The 21,879-nt window shown below is 39.0% G+C and overlaps 1 protein-coding gene across 1 annotated transcript in view; it reads right to left on the bottom strand.

The window, feature by feature from the left end:
- Positions 1-681: 681 nt before the first annotated feature.
- RPRD1A (regulation of nuclear pre-mRNA domain containing 1A) overlaps positions 682-21,879 on the bottom strand; it is a 61,527-nt gene continuing 40,329 nt past the window's right edge. Inside the window, exon 7 of the mRNA XM_068993772.1 lies at positions 682-1,092. Coding sequence (XP_068849873.1) covers positions 943-1,092 — 150 coding nt within the window. The 3' untranslated portion in view covers positions 682-942. The remainder of the gene's footprint in view (positions 1,093-21,879) is intronic.

Raw genomic sequence — 21,879 nt, 5'->3', positions numbered from 1 at the left:
ATATTGAGTTCATGAGATATTAGACCTAAAAATACTACTGTTTTTTAAAGTTAAATGGCTAAGAGAATATTAAGGTACCATTATTTTACTCTTCTTTTAATCCCACAGATGGCTTTTTATGTTAAAGGGATCAATTATGTTAAAAGGAGCTTGATTTGACAAACAGAGATTCCAGAATCAGAGTTGTTCTCTTGGTACAATGTCAAATTTTTTTTTAAACATTTCCAAAACCATTTTCATAGCTATCTACCTAAATAACTCTAAACAGCTTTTAATCAAGGGGTCCCTATACAACACTCCTTTTATCCTACACTGTGGCTGTTGGACGGAACCCCTGTTGTGGGAAAGTTCTCCAGGTTCTGATCTGACCCTCAAAACAACATCCATGTTTAGTATTAAATGACCGACCTCTGGGGAATAAGGAATCTAAGGCGTGGAGAGGCACAGAACTGATGTTTTGGTTGAGGAGAAGGGTGAAAATCAAGTTGGAATACCTAGTCCCTTCTACAATCAAGTCCTAACTATACCATAATAAAGTCTCAACCAACCTGATTAGTTCTTACCCTTTAGGAATCACATACTATACACTGATTAGATACTGAAGAAAATAAAGAAAAACATTTGAAAATACATGAAGAAATAGAAACATGGAAATTTCTCACAAGGCCCTGGATCAAAAAAATTTACAAAAAGATCTTTTGAAAATAATCACTACTTGTGAGCTTAATACACATAGAGATTCACTTTGTTTAAACTAAGTCATGTTAACTTACCAATAAAATAGTAAACAAACCAACATTTTAAACAATTTTATAAATTACCTGTCATTTCTTTTTGTTAATGTCACTCTCTCAACAATATACAAAAATAACACTACAGCACTATCCACCTAACCTGTCTCCATCTCTTGCAAAGTCCTGGGCCCTGGAAAGAGACTGGTCATCAATCTTCACTGTAGATATCCCCCGCAAAGGGCAGGTGCATGTGGCTGCCAGTGACATTGGGCAATCGAGATAAGTCCGGCAGGCTCTGGATCCGGGACCTGAGTTCTTTGCGCACCAGGGAAACTCTGGCTAACTTGCGCTTGTATTCCTGTAACATCAAACCACTCTCATTAGCACTGTGGGAGTTCAGAGAGGACCCATCTAGCTTATCCAGCTAATGTTCTGCAGAAAATCTGATAAAGCACTCAGTTTATGCTGAAAAACAAGATTATGTGAGCCTTAGGATCAAGAGAGGGATTTGGGAAACACTCAAGTAGAGAAACTCATTCTTAGGAAAAACTACAATCTTAAATTGCTGCTTCACACCTGTAAAAAAAGATTAACATATTAATGTATCAATATTTAACTGAAGCACATAGGATTCTCAGGTATACCGGGGCAAGGATAATAAAAAGTATATATTTATTTCCACAAGCTTAAAATAAAATTTAGCAGTGTTTTTGACTATAAATGCTGGCAAAAAACCACAGGAGTATTATCCGTATCTTTGAGTTTATCTCGAATAGAAACCAGATGCTTCATTATTATACCATTTTTCACATTTATCACTACTTTGAAATGATTAGACCAACTGCTAGTATTACTTATCAGTAAAGAACCATGTATTACTGTACAAGTTTTATTACTTCAATAACTATTTCAATATAACTTTTTCCTATTGTAATGTTATGCATTTTATTTTCTACATTTAAAATATTTAACTTGAGAAGGGGTCCAAGGCTTCATAGGCTCACCGAAGGATCTCAATGGCACAAAAGGAAAAAAACTTAGGAAACCCTGCAAACAGCAGACTAAGGTGTCGGACTAGAAACCAATAAAGATCATGTCTGGCTTAGGGGGAACAGGCCATTCTCTGCAGCGGAAATATCTTTTATTAATAACTGAAGTTTTCAGACTTCAACCAGAAGAGAGGAACCTTCTTTACTCCATCACCTAGTAGAGGCAGCGTGTGAAGAGGGGAATCAAAAAGTTGACTATTATTTCCTCTGTAAAGACTAGAAACTTTTCCGCCCTCTGACCAAGGGTTAAGCTCCCCGAGACAGAGCAGGTGAGTAAGAAGTTTTCATCTGGGGCAGAAGGCCTACCCACAAGGAGCCCCTTTTTGTTTCTCAACTCTGACTGAATCTCCTAGGAAATTTCTGGAGAAACTCAGAATTCTCAGAAGAACACCAGCCTCACTGACCATCAATTAAATGAGAACCTCTGGAAGCAGGTTCAGAGCTCTTGAATTTTGTAAAAGCTCCCCCAAAGGATGCTAATATACGAGCCACTTCTCTATAGGTTTTGTCTAAAAATGAAATCAGGGAAGCTTCTCTGTATTACTGAGTTTCCTCTTTTAAAGAACAACCATTAATATGCCTGGAGAAAGGAGTCAGTCAGAATTACTATATCCCGACCACTCTAAGGCAATGTGGGAAAGAGGGTTTCTGAAGCACACTGGGGAAGTGAGCACCCAGGCAGACAAAGCCAACGAGGTTGAAAGCTGGGCACGCTGTAGGACAGCTCTGGACACGGGAGAGAGGTGTCGATTCTTGCCCTGTCTGCCTGTCCTTGCACTTTTAATCCATCATGAAGGTCGAGGTTGAGTTAAGGGAGTTTAATAGGGATCTAAAACCTCAAGGTTACGACTTTCCTTTTCAGTACAGCAGCTCCAAGTGGCACACAGCAGAGCAGCTAGGTGTTCATTCTAGATACACACTTTTCAGTCCATACACATCTCCACCCTTAGCACACTTCCTCAGAATACTCTGGTGGGGGCGGGGGCAAACACATACCTCCATCTGTCCCGTCTGTGTGCATGCTCAGGGGCTTCAGCTGTCTCTGACTCTGCAACCCCATGGCAGGCTCCTGTCCATGGGATTTCCCAGCAAGAATACTGGAGTGGGTTGCCATGGCCTCCTCCAGATCTTCCTCACCCAGGGATAGAACCCATGGCTCCTACGTCTCCTGCATAGCAGGCAGATTCTTTACCACTGAGCTACCAGGGAAGCCCCCATTTGTCCCTGTTTGTACTAAATCATTCTTTAATAAATAACACCTAAAGTACTCCAAGGTTAGCACGATAGATTCAGATGCTGTTCAAACATGCACAGAAGTAATTTCTCTGCTCCTCTTGAGGCTAGATGTCCTGAGAAGTCTCATGTGCTTTTAGTGATCATTACTGCCCATCCTAATTTCAAGTTTCTAGCAACCACACAGGCTGTTCTTGTTACTGAGATTTATCTCAATCCTTCGATTCAAAGATCTATGGCAATTAAAAGCCCTTTACCAACTGGTGACATTGCATACAAAAAAGTGGTAAACATAAACAAAAGCTGCCCTTTACTAGATGTCCACTGATACACCAAGCATTAAAAAAAGAACCCATTTCATCCTCTCAGTAATCCTGTGAGAAGACTGATTATCCCTCACAAACAGTAAAAATAAGGCTTTCTTCAATTAGGAACAAAAGTAGTAACCAAAAATTTTCTTCTACTGTCAGAATCAGACTTTCATCTGAAAGACAGATTTAAGAAGTTGTAGTTAACCATCTGATGTTAGCCTGAAGAAAAAACCAGAAGAAACCTGATTACCCAATTCTATGATCCAGGCCACAGTTCTAAAGGTCTTAAATTGCCTCACTGGATTCCACAGGCTGGTTTCCTATGACAACGATGCTTACAGTAAGAGGTGTGTGTTGTTCTGAAACTGAGGCTCTACCGCAGACGTGGAGGTTGAGAATACTGGGGCACTGATAACCCCTGCCCACCGCCCCTACCCACCCCAACGCCCCATTCCCCCTGCTCAGTCTTCACCAGCAGCTGAGAGGAACACAGGCTGCTGCACCCCTCCCCTCCACCTAGAGTTCAGGTCCTATAGCAGGGGGAGCATTTAGAGAAAAGCCTGCCATCGTCTCCACCCATAGTTCCACAGTCCCGACTCACAGACTTTACAGGAGGAAAGAAACAGGCAATAAAACAGCGCCCTCCTGGGGTCGGAACAAATATCTAACTGACCTCAAAACAAAATCAGTATCTGGAAGAGATTCCTGCACTCCCATGTTCATCGCAGCATTGTTCACAATAGCCAAGACACGGAAACAACCTAAGTCTCTGCCAACAGATGAACGCATAAAGATGTGGTACGTATGTACAATGGAGCACTCAGCCACGAGAATGAAGGCAATTCTGTCATTTGCAACAACCTGGACAAACCTAGAAGACACTGCTGTTGTTTATGGTCACTAAGCTGGGTTCGACACTTTTGTGACCCCATGAACTGTAGCCCGCCAGACTCCTTGGTCCATGGGATTCTCCAGCCAAGAATACTGGAGTGGGTTATTGTTTCCTTCTCCAGGGGATCTTCCCAACACAGAGACTGAACCCAAGTCTTCGGCATTGCAGGTGGATTCTTTACCACTGAGTAAAAAAATCAGCCAAAGACAAATACTATGTAATCTCACATGTGGACCCTTAAAAAAAAAAGGTGAACTTACAGAAACAGAGTAAGAGTGATGCTGACCAGGGACTGGGGTGCTGGGTGGGGGGAGATGGGAAGATGCCAGTCAATGGTAGAAGCCTTCAGTTATAAAATGAATATGCTCTGGAGATCTAATGTCGAGATGCTGATTATAGTCAATAATACTGAGTACACCTGGTATCTGCTGAGAGTAGACCTTATGTTCTCATCACCAAAAAGGAAAGAGAGAAAAAGTAATGCTGTGTAGTGAGGAATGTATTAATTAACCTGATTGTTAGTAATTATTTTACAAAGAATACTTCTGTCAAATCATCCCACCATTCTCTGTAAATATACACAATTTTATGTGACAGTTTCACCTCAATGAAGTTGAAGTTGGGTGCAAAGAAACATCTCTTTTTATTCTTAGTAAATAAAAAAGGCCACTACAGCTAAGTCCCTTTTAGTTTTCTCATTCTTTTCTAACTAAACCTGCATTTTGCAAAAACGGCTTTCAAAATTTTTGTATTTTAACCTAAAGAGCTTCTTTTTCCTACAAGAATTTAGCTCTGTTCCAGCAACAAAGAGGATCTGAATTCCAAAGTTAAAAAAAAAAAATGCTGAAAAGCCAAAGCATTAAAAAATCAGGCCCTTTCCCTTAGTAATAAAATACTGAACTGATATATACACCCTTCACTGCAAAAGTACAGCGTCCTATTTTGTCTTTTTTTAATTTTTATTTTTTAACTGAAATATAGTTGATTTATAGTTATTGTAAACCCTCTGGTGTACAACAAAAATGATTAAGTCATACAGAACATACATAAAAGAATGTATCTATATTATGTTCTTTTTCAGATCCCTTCCCATTACAGGTTAAGATGTTGAATATAGTTCCCTCTGCTATCCAGTACATCCTTGTTATCTACTTTAGATACAGTAGTCTACATCTGTTCACCTCAAATTCCAGTCTATCCCTTCCAGCCTTTCCCCCTTCGATCTCTTTTTTCTTCTGTTCTCTTCTGTGATTTGTTGACTATCTTCAGTACTTCTTTGGATTACTTCTTGTTTATATCTACTATACATTTTGGGGTTTGTGATTACCCTGAGGTTTTGGTATAGTCGTCTATATAAACACGCGTGTTGTAAGTCACTGATCTTTCAATTTCAAACACATTTTAAATTCCCTGCCATTTATACTCTCCTTCTCTCTAGGTTACATTTTGATAACGTATTTTACATCTAATTGCTCTGTATATCCTTTAACTGCTTACTGTGGACACAGGTGTGATCTTACTACTTTTGTCTTTTCATCTTTCTAGCTTTGTGTGTGGGTGATTTCCTTAATGTTTTCTTTTACCTGTGAGCTGTTTCATCTCTTAGCCTGTCTCTAGTTGTGGCCTTTTCTTTTTCAGCTAGAGAAGTTCCTTAAACATTTTTTTGTAAAGCTGGTCTGGTGGTGCTGAATTCTTCTACCTGTTACTTCTCTATAAAAGCTTTTGATTATCCATCAAATCTGAAGGAGAGTCTTGTGGGTAAAGCATTCTTGGTTGTAGGCTTTTCCATTTCACTCATTTCTGGCCTGCAGTTTCTGCTAAAAAAATCAGCTGCCATTTTTTGAACCAATGTTTTACCTCATTTCCTGCCAACTGTTTACATGAGTTATTTTACTTCTCCCTTGTTATTCCCCACTCATTCAACAAGGCCTCTATTTTTATTCTTAATTTACTTGCCAGATCTCCACCAGCACCACACTCAAACGGCAATGCTCATGTATATTTCAATATCAATCAATCAGGAGGTGCAATCTATCTTGTGTGCAGTGAAAGTGGGGTAGAGCTAGGTTGAAATCTGAACCACTAGAAACACTCTTCTTTACAGCTAATATTGAGTATCTCATGTTGTGTCCAAATTGTCTCATTTCACACGACCTATTTTAAGATCAATCTTTGCCACAGAAGCTTTTCCTACTGTGGTTTCACACCTGCTACTATTCAAGTTAGTTCTGAACCTAAATACTACTGTTCTGTTCTCTGATTTTTATATCCATAACTGGGGAAAACACACTTCGTGTCTATCTGTATTCCTTATAGTGTCCAGCAGAACACAGGGTATGAACAAGTAGGTCCCCAGTGGATTCTCCTGGAAATTAAGTCAAAAGATCTGGATACAAGTACTGCTGTGAAAATGTTGCACTCAATATGCCAGTAAATCTGGAAAACTCAGCAGTGGCCACAGGACTGGAAAGGTCAGTTTTCATTCCAATGGCAAAGAAGGTTCACACTACTGCACAAATGCACTCATCTCACACACTAGCAAAGTAATGCTCAAAATTCTCCAAGCCAGGCTTCAACAGTACATGAACCAAGAACTTCTAGATGTTCACGCTGGATATAGAAAAGGCAGAGGAACCAGAGATCGAATTGCCAACATCCGCTGGATCATAGAAAAAGCAAGAGAAATCCAGAAAAACATCTACTTCTGCTTCACTGACCATGCTTTAAGCCTTTGTGTGGATCACAACAAACTGGAAAATTCTTAAGAGACGGGAATACTTGACCACCTTACCTGCCTCCTGAGAAACCAGTTTGCAGGTCAAGAAGCAACAGTTAGAATCAGACATGGAACAATGCACTGTCCAAATTGGGAAAGGAGTACGTCAAGGCTGTATATTGTCACCTTGCTTATTTAACTTATATGCAGAGTACAACATGCGAAATGCCATGGTGGATGAAGCACAAGCTGGAATCACGACTGCTGGGAAAAATATCAATAACCTCAGAAATGCAGATGACACCAGCCTTATTGCAGAAAGCAAAGAGGAACTGAAGAGCCTCTTGATGAAGTGAAAGAGGTGTGAAAAAGCTGGCTTAAAACTCAACATTCAAAAAACTAAGATCACAGCATCTGGTCCCATCACTTCATGGCAAAAAAAAGGGGAAACGATGGAAATATTGAGTTTATTTTCTTGGGCTCCAATCACTGAGGATGGTGACTGCAGCCATGAAACTAAAAGACGCTTGCTCCTTGGAAGAAAAGCTATGACCAACCTAGACAGCATATTAAAAAGCAGAGACATTGCTTTGCCGACAAAGGTCTGTTTAGTCAAAGCTATGGTCTTAACAGCAGTCATGTATGAATGCGAGAGCTGGACCATAAAAATGTTGAGCGCCAAAGAATTGATGCTTTTGAACTGTAGTGTTGGAGAAGATACTTGAGAGTCCCTTGGACAACAAGGAAATCCAACCAGCTGATCGTTAAGGCAATCAGTTCTGAATATTCATTGCAAAGACTGATGCTGAAGCTGAATCTCCAATACTTTAGCCACCTGATGTAAAGAACGACTCTTTTGGAAAAAACCCTGATGCTGGGAAAATTTGAAGGCAGGAGAATGGGACGACAGAGAACGAGATGGGGTCACCGATTCAGTGAACACGAATTTGAGCAAGCTCGGGGAGCTGGTGATGGACAGGGAAGCTCGGCGTGCTGCAGTCCATGGGGTCGCTGGGTCAGACACAGCTGAGTGACTGAACTGAACTGCTTCCTCCATTTATTACCTATAATCTTAGGCAACATGCCCTAAGATTATCTCTCAGTTGCTTCCTTTATACAATATGGGTATCTATTTTATCGGGCTGTGAGGCCTAAATAAGTTAATTTTGGAAGTTTTCAAACTATGAAGTGTCATTTGACTATAGTCATCATTCTGAGATGGCATCAGAACCATTGTGCACCAAGAACAGCCAAGAGAATAAATGTCCTGAAATGCAGACTTCTTAGTCACTTTAGGGCTGACCCAGATACAGTTGTTCTAACTTCCAATTCTTAAAATAAATGGCTTCACTATTTCTGAATTTAAATGTATATATAAGGGCAAACTTTTTCTTGCAGATGCCACTAAGAAGTCTGCTCTCTTCTTTCATACATGACTATGACTAAAAAAAAAAAAAAACAACCTTGGAGCGAATTTCAATTGTGTCCAGGTGAGGATCGTTAATAGCCAATAAAGGCTGCGGTCAACAGTTTCAAGCGTCATGCCTACCATGCTCCAGCCCTTCCTTCCTACCTACTTCCTGAGGGACAGCTGCTGCAGCAGAAAAGGAAAACATCAAGTTAGGAAGCCCAGTCCTGATTCTAGTGAGCAAGTTGTGTAGCTTCTCTAGGAACCGAGTCTGAGTGTAATCCAGGTTCCAGAATACTCTGAACACAAGGTTTTGACAAATCATTCTTTCATCTGTGGAATCAATCTTCAGCATCCCCTTCAAGTATAAAATATGACTGGGCCAGGTAACAACCAGTTTTAAAAGACATACATACTAGGATATTTTTTTAAACAAGAAAACATGGACATCCTAGCATGTGGGGGTTATTAAAGACTATCCCCACAACAGTTACTTCTTAAAGATGAAGTCAGTAATGTTTCCACATGACATCTTATTTATATAGTATTCTTAGATGTACCTATGCAAACACCTAAGCAATTTAATTTCTCCCTTTATGACTGTATGTATCCTTAGTTGAAATTTGATAGTAACATACTTGAGAATCTTGGGTTACAATGAATTAATGTTAAAGGTAGAGCTAGTCATCTTCATTCCAAACAGTATCAAGACATAATCTTCAGAACATATTATAAGAACCCCTTAGGTTGATGATAATGCTCACAATCCTGGTTCCTTTTATTGTTCTTCTGCAGAACTCTAAATGGCTTTCTTCTTTGATATGTACTTTATTATGTCTTTTGCCTCTCTCTAGATGTTATCAAGTCTTTCTTATATGACTTTCTTCAAATAACTATTAATAGAAGCTCCAATTCTCACTTTTGCGAATCCACCATAATTTACTTCATTTTGTTTTTCCTGGTGTTGGGACTCTTTGCTAGGTTAGACAGGAAAAGTTAACCAAAGAATTTAGTATCCATCAAGATTTTTTTATTACCACTTTTTTTTCGAAACAAGGCCAAGAAATTCCACGGTGTCAGGAAAATTAGTCAAGTCTGTGTCGTTTCCAGGGAACAGAGTATGAAGCAGGTAAAGATCTCAGTAGTTTGCCCTAACCTGTCATCTAGAAAACAAATACCCAAATTTAGTTTGGTATACAGTCCTGAAATTTTTCAAAATTATATTAAAATATTTTAAAAATATCAAATCCTTTCTATTTTCTTTTCACAGTATCCTATTTGTCTCTGATGGGCCCATTTTTCCTTGACCATCTGCAGAAAAGTTCTACCTTTTAGTGCGGAATACTTTAGCATAAATGAATGTTATCTAACACTGTCTTACATCATTCAGCTCCTTTGAGGGCTCACTATCATTTTCTTAAGTATTCTAAACGCAGATTTTACCTTAAAATATCCTTGAAAAAGGTAATTCCCACCTGTTAATAAGTTATGATTCTACTAGCACAAAGGCTCATTAGCTTTCTGGATTAACAAGGAGAAAAAAGATTCAATATTTACTCAGGGACTAAGATTTCTGCAGGGAACCCAATGCCTACCTGGCTATCAGCTAGGTTTTTAAAAAGTCAGTAATGCTAAATTATAATGAGGGTAGATACTGTTATAAATAAGCTTTATACATTTCTAGATTCATCAAGTATGATCCTAATTAAAATTTTGATGTGCTGACTAAATGTCAAACACGGTTCTAAGTGGCCCATTTAATCTTCATAGGAAGAGATTATTATCATCCATGCATTACAGGGCTTCCCTGGTGGTTCAGCTGGTAAGGAATCTGCCTGCAATGCCGGAGACCTGGGTTCACTCTCTGGGTTGGAAAGATCCCCTGGAAATGGGAATGGCTACCCACTCCAGTATTCTGGCCTGGAGAATCCCATGGACTATACTGTCACAAAGAACTGGACAGGACTGAGTGACTTTCACAGATAATAAAACTAAAGCACAACCGCTGCTGCTGCTGTTCAGCCACTCAGTCATGTCCAATTCTTTATGACCCCATGGACTGCAGTCCGCCAGGCTCCTCTGTCCATGGGATTTCCCAGGCAAGAATACTGGAGTGTATTTCCTTCTCCAGGGAATCTTCCCGACCCAAGGATCAAACCTGCATCTCCTGCTTGGCAGGCAGATTCTCTACCACTGAGCCACCAGGCAAGTCCAAAGCACAATTAACCACTTGTTAAGAAACTTCCTCTAAAGTCAACAAAGGCTGCAAACCGACAATCTGGCTTCAGAGTCTTCATACTTAACCATTATTCTATCTTACCTCTCATATCTAGAATTGTTACTGGTATGGGTATTCTGAAGAAGTGTTATCCAGCTGAAATCTACCTTACATCGAATATAGGATTACCACAATCACAGGACCAACAGGTCCCTAAAACTCAAAACCCAACACATCAAGGAAACAAACTGTGACTTACAGTAGGTAGTCTATCCCTTCATTAAAACACCTCTGGAATTTACAGTAGTGGAGAGATGTCATTTTCACATGAGTAACAGCATATGGGCTTAAAGATTTAAAAAAAAAGGGGGGAGGTAGGGAAGGGGACCAATGATAGTAATAGCAGCAACACAGAGACACAAGAGAAAAGAAACAAGAAAAGTTAAAGGGCCAGTCCAATCAGAAATGATAACCAACATTTCAGGGAAGTTGAACCTATTGCCAATTATCATTTTTGACATTGGAAGGGGAGCATGAGCCAGGAGCCTACAGGCCACTTCTCTGAGTAACTTCAAAATCAAATGGAAAGAAGGAATTTAAGGAAGTGAGATGTAACACATTAATTTTTCTACTCATCTTGTATTTACCCTAGGAAGTAGACTTAATCATGCTTTCTTGAAATTTTGTTACCTTTTAGCCTAAATTATTTTCATCTCCTGTGTGCCTTTTAGTCTCACTCCCTAAGAAAATGTTATCCAGTTACTAAAGAATCACACTATCTCAGTGTCATGGAGGTCAGCTAATTCGGTATTTCCCAAATTGGGTGTCCAGTAGGTTTTCCAGCATGTCAGGTATGGATGTGAGAGTTGAACTACAAAGAAAGCTGAGCATCGAAGAATTGATGCTTTTGAACCGTGGTGTTGGAGAAGACTCTTTAGAGTCCCTTGGATTGCAAGGCGATCCAACCAGTCAATCTTAAAGGAAATCTGTCCTGAATATTCATTGGACGGACTGATGCTGAAGCTGAATCTCCAATACTTTGGCCACCTGATGCGAAGAACTGACTCACTGGAAAAGACCCTGATGCTGGGAAAGATTAAAGGTGGGAGAAGGGGATGACAGAGGATGAGATGGTTGGATGGCATCAGCGATTCGATGGACCTGAGTTTGAGTAAGGTTTGGGAGTTGGTGATGGACAGGGAAGCCTGGCATGCTGCAGTCCATGGCGTCGCAAAGAGTCGGATCCATCTGAGTGACTGAACTGAACTGAAATTGGGTGTCCTGCAGAATATTGCCACACAAGGCTTTTAACAGGCAGGCCATAAACCAGGGATTCTAGGCTGTTCAAGAGCACATACAGCTTCTTTGTGACATCCCTACTCCCGTCTCCAACGTGCTCATGTCCAGAATAAAGCTTCAGAAGAGATTCTGTTTTGTAACATTCCTCAAAAACACTGACATACATAACACAGGCAAACATTAGAGCCAACATTTCTCTTGTTCTTGTCATTCAATCTCTTCTTGACCGCCTTCAGCAACAGCAAACGTTGCATTCTCTTTTACTTTTAAAGAACAGTTTCACTGGATATAGAATTCTAGGATGGAATTTCTCCCAACACTTTTCACTCCACTCTTCTCGGCGTGGTTCTGCTGTAATTCTTTTCCTACAGGTAAGAATTTTTTTTTTCCAACTTTTCCCAAGGTTTTCTCTTTCCATTTCATTTTCTGCAATTTGAATACGACATGAAAACTGAAAGAGTTAGTCGCTCAGTCATGTCCAACTCTTTGCAACCCCATGGACTATACAATGCATGAAATTTTCCAGGTCAGAACACTGGAGTGGGTAGCCATTTTCTTCTCCAGGAGATCTTCCTGACCCAGGGATCAAACTGGGGTCTCTCAAATCACAGGTAGATTCTTCACTGTCTGAACCACCTAGGAAGCCCCAACACGCCTAAGTGCAAGCTACATTTTTTATATCCTGTCAAGTATTTGTCCTCTCAGTTTCCTGGATCAGTCAGTTTGATGTCTTGTCATTAATTTCAGAATTTCTTCTGCTTCATTTGTTCTCCTTCTGATATCCCAAGCAAATGTTATGTTACACTTTTCCAAACTGCCCACAATTACTGAATGTTCTAGGTTTGGTTTTTGTTTTGGAGAAAAGGTTGTTGCTGTTGTTCTATTTTCTTTTTGCATCTAAGTTGAGAAAATCTCTACTGATGGATTATCAAGCCCATGTATTTTTTTCCCTCAGCAGTGTCCAGTCTACTGAGGTGATCATCAGAAGCACTCATGTCAGTGTTTATTCCTAGCATTTAAAATTTGTTTTTGATTCTTTAAGCATACACCTCTACTTATATCTGTTCTTGCATGGTGTCTATTCTTCATTAGAGTTGTTAACATATTAATCAATTACATTCCTGAACTGGTGATTCTAAAATTTGCGTCATACAAGAATCTATTTCTGACTTCTTGTTTTGTCTCTTAAGGCTGTTCCTTGCCTTTTGGCATGTTTTGCAATTTTTCAAAAGCCAGACAATAAAAAACTGAGGTAAATAGAGGTTTTACATTGGCCTGGCCAGGATTTGGGCTGTATTTAAGGTCTGCTGCAGATGTAGATAGCTGAGGCTTTTTGAAACACATTACTTTCATAGTCCTTTCACATTAGGCCAGGTCTAATTGGAAGAATGGTCTTGTCATTTGGAATACATCCACTGGTCCTAATTCGGCCTTCTTATATAAATCAAACTCTTCTCTCCCAAAATGGCTTTCAAAGCATCTGAAGACAAGTAGCACGTAAATTATGCCTGTCCTTAAGTCTGATCTCTGATATCCCCATCTGTTCAACTGTCCCCAACGTACTTTGTCTTTATTTCCTTTGCCATCCTGACCCCTGCCTCTGAATACACTGTGGTAATTCCCTTTGCTAATGCAGAATCCAGCCCAAGTTAAATACATAAATCCAGCTGTAGTTTAACAAGCATGCAATGAAACAGAACTTATTTTTCATATTCTGAACATTTAGTGTAGCTTAACACTGTTTATGTTACTACAGCTTTATCACCATGCTAACAGCTACATGACCCCTGTTTTCTCAAGAAATGATGTCAAGCCATACTGATGCAGTTAGCTTAGAGAAATCTAAATGCAGGAACTGACAGTGGAAATTTTTAAGTGATAATGAAGGCAATGCAAGAGTCAGGGATTCCCCATTCAATCTGCACTGGTTATGGACCAATGGTTATTAAACTGTGAGCCACAGATGCGTATTAGAGGCAGCTTTAATTCAACTAAAGTGGTGAACAAATCTGGGCAATGTGCATTTTTCAAAACTTTTGGCCACTCAGAAAATTTAAAAATGACAATGCTCTCATATTCTATAATCTGATGTTTCATGAACAAATTTTTTTTTTTGGGTGGGGGGGGGACACACAGCATATGAGGTCTTAGTTGCCAGAACAGCGCCCCCTACAGTGGAAGCACAGTTTTAATCCCAGATGGGAACCAGGGATGTCCCAAACACACTTCTTCTTTAATCAAAGACAACTGAACACATTTATCTATGGTCCCAAAAGTTAAAAAGTAACTGAAATCTCATTAGGCTTTAGAACACAGAACACATTACTGTAGCATAATGTATTCAGCATCCAATAAGTTATAAAATTTATCAAATTTACTGATAATGATCTGCCTCATTAATATGTGTATTTCATTGTATGTAAAATTATCTCAATTTTAAAATGCACTATTAGTCCTAAAAAACACCCAAGAATACTACTTTATGATGGAATAATATCACTGTATATTAGAAAGCTTCCAAGAATGAAACTGGCTTTGCTTTGAAGCAGTGCCTTTCTTCATAACCTGATCTAAGTAACCATGACCAAATTTGACATGTTTTACAAAGAAATTTTGCTTTAGGAAGCTATGCCAGACAAAATTCTTTCTGTGGGATTATATTAGTATGAATGACATAAGGCTCTCTTTACAATTTTAACTACCTAAGAAGTTCGTATTTTACTTCAACAAAAATGGTATGTGCAATGGTATCAAAATTAGCAAGACAAATTCTAACATGAATCTTACTTCAAAAAGGAGTGGACAAATAAATTAGAAGGTATAGTTACCAAAAATACCACTTCCCCAATAAATTACAATGGTGTATTGAAGGACTGAGCTTAGAGAGGCAGTGAGGACTTGTATTAAACAGATTAACTTCTAGTATTTTTGATAGTAAATATCTCCCCCAGCCAGTATGTCACATGGACCTAGGTCTTCCAGTAGATCCACAACTTATATATCCTACATGGATAAATGGACCTCTTTCCTAAGGCTTCAGCTGTCTTTTTAATAAAGGAAACAAAAGATACAATAAATGTGCTGCTAAACTGCTTCAGTCGTGTCCAACTCTGTGCGACCCCATAGACGGCAGCCCACCAGGCTCCCCCATCCCTGGGATTCTCCAGGCAAGAACACTGGAGTGGGTTGCCATTTCCTTCTCCAATGCATGAAAGTGAAAAGTGAAAGTGAAGTCGCTCAGTCATCTCCGACTCTTAGCAACCCCATGGACTGCAGCCTATCAGGCTCCTCCATCCATGGGATTTTCCAGGCAAGAGTACTGGAGTGGGGTGCCATTGCCTTCTTCGACAATAAATGCTGGCCACCTATAATGTTGTTTTAAAAAGTCACTATCACAAACACTTTTTAGAAGATGAGATTGAATATATGCAACTATTCAAAACAAAACAGTGGAGTGAGATACACTGAAATATTAAAAATCATTGTTTTCAGAGAGGCTGATATAAACTCTTTAAGCTGGAATTTTTTCGGTACTTTCCAAATTTTCTATAATAAACATTTATTGTTTTTATGATGGGAAAGCATTTTAGGAATAAAAGGCAAGGAAAAACTTTTAACTCTGCATACAAACTTACTCAGAAGTTTCCATGATGAAGAATGGGGGCAAAGTTAAAAGCACTGAATTTTAACAGTTTAAACAGATCTCATAAATCATTAGGTTTGATATCTGCATTTTGAAGATGAGGGGAAAAAGAGGTTTACATTACACAACTTCAAACCAAAAGTTCTAAAACCCATAACTCTCTGGTTCATTATTCTAATCCAAACTTCATACTCACTGAAGGCTAATCAAGATAAATATCCAAGTTGGATGTAAATCTGTACATTGAGTATAGCTGTAACTCTTTTAACATTTTTGTAATTATGCTTACAATGGTATTTTTAATCTGTGATTTTTATAAGAATGTACACTGAAATGTTATCAGGAGCTAAGTAGTTTTAATATATTCATTTTAATGTAATTATTTTAATATATTTTTCAAATTTCCTTTGAAGATAATATTAACTAATACTTCAGTGCTTCAGTGTTCTCATTCATAAAACAGTATCCACCTCATATAGTCACAAATAAAGATAGGATCAGTACCTAGAACTGCACCTTCACAAAGAGTAAATGCTAAGTATTCGTTATTATTTTATAATAAAATTATAAATTGTCTCCTTAGAATGGTGTTTAACTGTAGTATCAGGTTTCAGGTTAGACACTGGTCATTTTTCACCTATATAATGGAAAATGTTTCCTTTATTCAGGATTGGGATATTTCATGCAAGAGGCCAAAGATTTTGGTAATCTAAATAAAAACTAATAAGCTCTTAGAGGCTGTGAAGACAACCTATTTTCTGATGGATACTAAGTAGGGACGGGGCAGGATCTCCACATGTGTAGGCATTTTCAGTAGTTTACATCACTATGTTGGACTTTTCTGTTAACTATTTCTTAGGGGAAAATTCTTCCGTCTGAATCTGCTGTTTTATGTATTGCCCTTCAAGGAATGCCTGGTGATTCCAGTGATGTTACTGTCTTTGTGACTAGACTGTTATGTACAACTTACTTGGGTTGTCATTAAAGTGGACAAGACCCAACATCAATTATCCCAGTGAATGATTTTCCAGAAACAGGTGATCCCCATTACTCCTGGGCCTCACCAGCTTGGAGGAAACACTGCCCTTTCCCTCTGCTCCAAGCTCCGATACAGACACAAATGCCTCACCGCTGCTACCCGGCCCAGGAAGCGGGGGAAGTGACCTTCCTGTTTCCACTGCAGCACCCTTAGTCACTGTGTGTTGTTCCAACCTCCTGCTTCCACTTCGGAGCTTAGAATATTTGAGCAAACGCTCTCATCTTGAGGAGGGCACATGCCAAGATGTGGTTTATTTCTTCAATTCCTATCAGTGATCCACCTTCAAAGTAGACTGCCATTTGAGGGGGGAGGGCACCTATACCATTTATCTTATTAGAGTGGAACTATCATATACATATTTAATAAATATAACTTCTTCATTGTATCTATCTGTATCTTTTAAGCAATCTTTATCAGTCACTATAAACAGGATTTTCTGTTGCAATAGAAATGTTCTATATCTGCACTATCCAACAGAATACCAAAGAGCCACAGGTGGCTACTAATCATCTGAAATATGGCTAATACTGATAACTTAAAATTTTATTCAATTGTAATTAAATATCACTGTGGCTAGTGGCTACTGGGTAGTGCAGCTCCTTATCTCTTTACATTTCACCTCAACTCCATGTGTGTCTCCAATTCATTTTTCTTCCTCAAATTTCATTTCATCCCCCTCTTCACTGTATCTATCTTTATATTTGTGTAATATATATACATATACATCTTTATTATATCATAAAGATAGACCATGCTAGGTTTAATAATTCCTTTTATTTTAATATATATTAACTTTTCTATAAGTTCTAGGAGGTGGGAAAAGCTGCCACTCAGTGTAACATCGTAAAAAAAAGAAATCTCTGCTTTTATTTTCTCTACAGAAGAGAGTGAAAATCTAAATCAGGCAAGAAATAAAAAATGTGAATATCACACTTTTAATTATGCCCAAGTCTCCTAAAAGAATCAATTATATTCCAGACCAACTTCATTTCTGAGACAATTACATCTCAGATATCACAAAGAACTACCAACAGGGTGCACACCAGCATTATTGTACCTAATTTTGAAAAAAGGTTAACCCTGAAGAAGGAAATGGCAACCCACTCCAGTATTCTTGCCTAGAAAATCCCATGGACAGAGGAGCCTGGCAGGCTACAGTCCATGGGGTCGCAAAGAGTCGGACTGAACGACTTCACTTGACTTGACTAGACTCTAAAAACAACAGAGAAGTAAGTATGGGGCAGGTAAGTCCAAATCTCAAAGAAAGATTGAATATACTATTTAAAAGAACCTAGGAATCCAGCTGCAATCACTGAGATGCTAAGAATATAACTAGGAATATAAACACTTGCTTTTTGAGAGCTCACACTACAGATACAAAAACACTGCAGACATCGTATACTCTTTTTACAGTATCCCAATAAATAAAACATAAATTCACTGGTTAAATGATAAAACAGATGTAAACTAGCTAGAAAACCTCCAAGTCTCTTTGTTTTGAGGCTGAAACTTCTGGGGCACTTACTATATGCTAAGCAGTTTAAGCACCCCTACTCGTTTAAATCCCGTAATACTCATATAAAGCAGGTATAATTATTATCTCTACTTTATAGACAAGGAAAATGATGTAGAGAAAGATCAAATGACTTGCCATTTGCCACTCAGCTAGTGAGTGCTGAAGCCAGATTCTTAACTAAGGTAATCCGGTTCCAGAGTTCCTACTCTTCAGCACAGAGCTAAAGTGCCTGGCTATGCGTTCACTGATACAAGACCAAGCTGATTAACTGGGGAAAACAACTAATCACAGGCATATGTTTCTAGCCTAGCCTTCTCTCTCAAACAGATAAAAATACTTTTATTTGTAATTTTAAATATATTCTTAAGAAATCTGCAGAAGAAACAAAAGCCAAAACAAGAAGTAACAAAAGTGTTTTTAAGAAAAACTCTTACAGACTGAAACCCTGACTCAGTAAGATAATACAGACACATGTATTTTAAAAACTAATTACATAAGAATCTGACAAACAACTCCAAGATTAACAACATTGGCTGATGTTCAAAAAAAAAACTTTGAAACAGTCCCCAAATTAGCATGAGCAAAAAAATGCCAGAGCTACACTGTCAAAAATATACTCCACTGGAAAAAAAAAAAAAAAAAACCCTCAGAGGTAGAAGTTTATATGCAGCCAAAAAAGCTCCAAAGTGAAGGGAATGGTCTTTCTCAAAGGAAAGCAGGGTGTTTGCTTTGATATCCCTGCTGCATCAGTAACAGAAGTACAGGAAAAGTGGCATGATTCGCAGCTGGCAGCTTTCTGTGGCCACAGAGCAACCAGAGCTAGAAGGTCCACGGGAAGGATATCGCAACTTCCGAGGACAGTGGGAAGGCAATGGAGGCTTCAGGGGACAGCGCGAGGGCAACCGAAGTGTCAGGGGACAGTGGGAAAGAAGTAGAAGCTTCAGAGGACAGCAATCAGGAGGTGGCAACAAAAGTAACAGATTCCAAAACAAAGGCCAGAAGCAGAGTTTTAATAAAGCATTTGGACAGTAACTTGAGTAGAGGATTTATTTGGCAAAAACAGAACTATGTTCAGCAATGTGGAACTGAACAGTATTTTTCATACAAAGTTAAAAGCACATTGTATTTCCTTCCTGACCACTTGCCCAGTCCCCATCTCTTCCAGAGAGAAAAGCTTCATCTATTTCTGACTGATGACTGTCATTTGTAACTTTATTGCTACATTTATAACTTTATTGCTACTTCCATTTGGGTATTCCTTTGGAAAAGGTGTATGGATTCATTACATATTCTAACATATCGTTTACAAATTATAAGATAAAGTCAAGCATGTATCTGCTGATACTTTTTAAGGTGCCCTGTCTTTATACTTAGAAATGTCTCTTAATAGTAGGCTTCCCTGGTGGCTCAGACGGTAAACACTCTCCTGCAATGCAGGATCCCTGGGTCGGGAAGATCCCTGGAGAAGGAAATGGCAACCCACTCCAGTAATCTTGCCTGGAGAATTCCATGAACAGAGGAGCCTGGCAGGCTACAGTCCACGGGTTGCAAAGAGTCAGGCATGACTGAGCAACTATCACTCACTATCACTCAAAAAAGCTCTAAATTATTTATGCTAAAATAATATTTTATTTATTGGAATTAACTTCAACATTCTTTAGAGAATAAAAAAAGACATCTAATTATTTACTTTGCTTACTGAAGTGATCTTTTCTCAGAGCTCATTACTTTCATCAAACGTGTACTTTCAAATACCTATTTATTTGTACAATTCCTAAACCCACAGATTAGGAAAAATAATCTAAAAGCAGAGAGAGAAAATGCTTTAAGCACTAACTGCAAGCAATAAAACATGTAAGAAGCTAACCTACAAAGAACACATATGAAAGTTTCTTAAAAAAAGCAGACAGTAGCAGATTAAGCGGTATTTAACATTTACATTAAATAGTTCCAAATACTCCTATACATTTCACCAAGCTCTATGGGGAGGACTGTTTTCCAGTTATTAGACATTTATAATGCAGATTCTCCTGTGTGTCACTTTAGCAAGCAACCTGTGCCTGTGGCGACTCCCGGCAGCACGGGGAGGGTCCAAGGACCACCGTGACTAAAGGGGTCCTGGGGTGGTGTGGCTCCTGTGCTGGGAAAGCAGAGGCAACGCTCGTCAGGTCTGGGCCGACTGGGCAAACTCGCAGAACTCTTGGTGCTAACATCTCCTCGGATGCCAATTCCCTATCCACCTGCCCCAGGGTTGTAGCATCTGTGAACTGGCCAACTAAAAGCCAGTATAAAATCTTTTTTTTCAACAGAGATCAATAAAACACTGACAAAACTCTCCACTCCCCCCATTAGAGAACCATGCTGTGAGGGAGAGCAAGTACAACAGAAATAGCAACATCAACAAAAACCCACGGGACAATTACAGGAAAACAGAAATGAGGAAACACGATGAGAAAAGATAAAAATGTGGCATAAAGATTCAAGAGAGTCAATATATGTAACGGAATTTAAGGAGAAACTACGGAGAAGGCAATGGCACCCCACTCCAGTACTCTTGCCTGGAAAATCCCATGGGTGGAGGAACCTGGTGGGCTGCAGTCCATGGGGTCGCTAAGAGTCAGACACAACTGAGCGACTTCACTTTCTCTTTTCACCTTCATGCACTAGAGAAGGAAATGGTAACCCACTCCAGTGTTCTTGCCTGGAGAATCCCAGGGACGGGGAGCCTGGTGGGCTGCCATCTATGGGGTCGCAGAGTCGGACACGACTGAAGCGACTCAGCAGCAGCAGCAGCAGCAGTAGCTCAGCGGTAAAGAATCCACCTACAATGCAGGAGATGCCAGGTTCAATCCCCAGATGGGGAAGATCCCCTGGAGGAGGGCATGGCAACCCATTCCAGTATTCTTGCCTAGAGAATCCCAGGGACAGAGGAGTCTGCAGGGTCCATGGAGTCACAAAGAGTTGGGCACGACTAAACAACACGTTAATAAAAAATTAACAAAAGTAAATGGCAACATACATTTTTCTGATAAAAGGGTACAGCAATGTCAAGCCAAATTAATAAAAGGCCAATATCCTAGATATGTGATAGTCAAAGTGTTAAATGTGTAGGAGAAAGAAAAAAAACCACGGTAACTAGGCCAAATGAAAAAAGAAAGTGACCCAAGAATTCTACATTCAGCCAAGCACTCATATGTGAGCAGAAAGGAAAGCCACTCACAGACATACCAAGACTTGCACTAATTTTGCTATTCGTCAAGACTTCCACATCTCTGTCCTTTTTTTGACATAGTTGACTGGAATAGCTTTTCAAGTAAATTTTTAAATGACAAATAATATATGAACGATGTAATAAAATTAAAAAATAAGAAAAATATGATTTTCTACAGACCACTGAAAAGAAACTGGTCAGTGAAGAGCAAAGAGAAAGAGGGAGAAAACTAAATAGAGAGCTATTCTTTCAGAGTAAGTAATTCAATATCAATAGTAGGTTGTGGTTTTTACTTATAATTCTGGACTTTTGGTATAATCTACATTTTCCCCAGGAATGTACGTGAATGTATACACACACACATACACACACAAATATATAAACATATAAATGAACAAAAACTTTTGTGAAATTTCCTAAACAAAAGTATATAGTAAATTTCTAGCTACTGTTCAGAAAATGGAGATTACTAGTCTCAAAACCATGTGCTCCCTTCACATCAGAAACATTATTCAAGCAGAGGCTATCTTTTGAGAAGTGTGCTAAAATAATTTCCAGCACTGGGTAAATTAGATGATCTCCAAACCAAACATCAATCTATTACTACAAC

Source organism: Capricornis sumatraensis, chromosome 21 (assembly GCF_032405125.1).
Source record: "Capricornis sumatraensis isolate serow.1 chromosome 21, serow.2, whole genome shotgun sequence".
Taxonomy (NCBI): domain Eukaryota; kingdom Metazoa; phylum Chordata; class Mammalia; order Artiodactyla; family Bovidae; genus Capricornis; species Capricornis sumatraensis.
The sequence above is the reverse complement of the archived record's forward strand: the minus strand, read 5'-3'. Positions and strand labels throughout refer to the sequence as shown.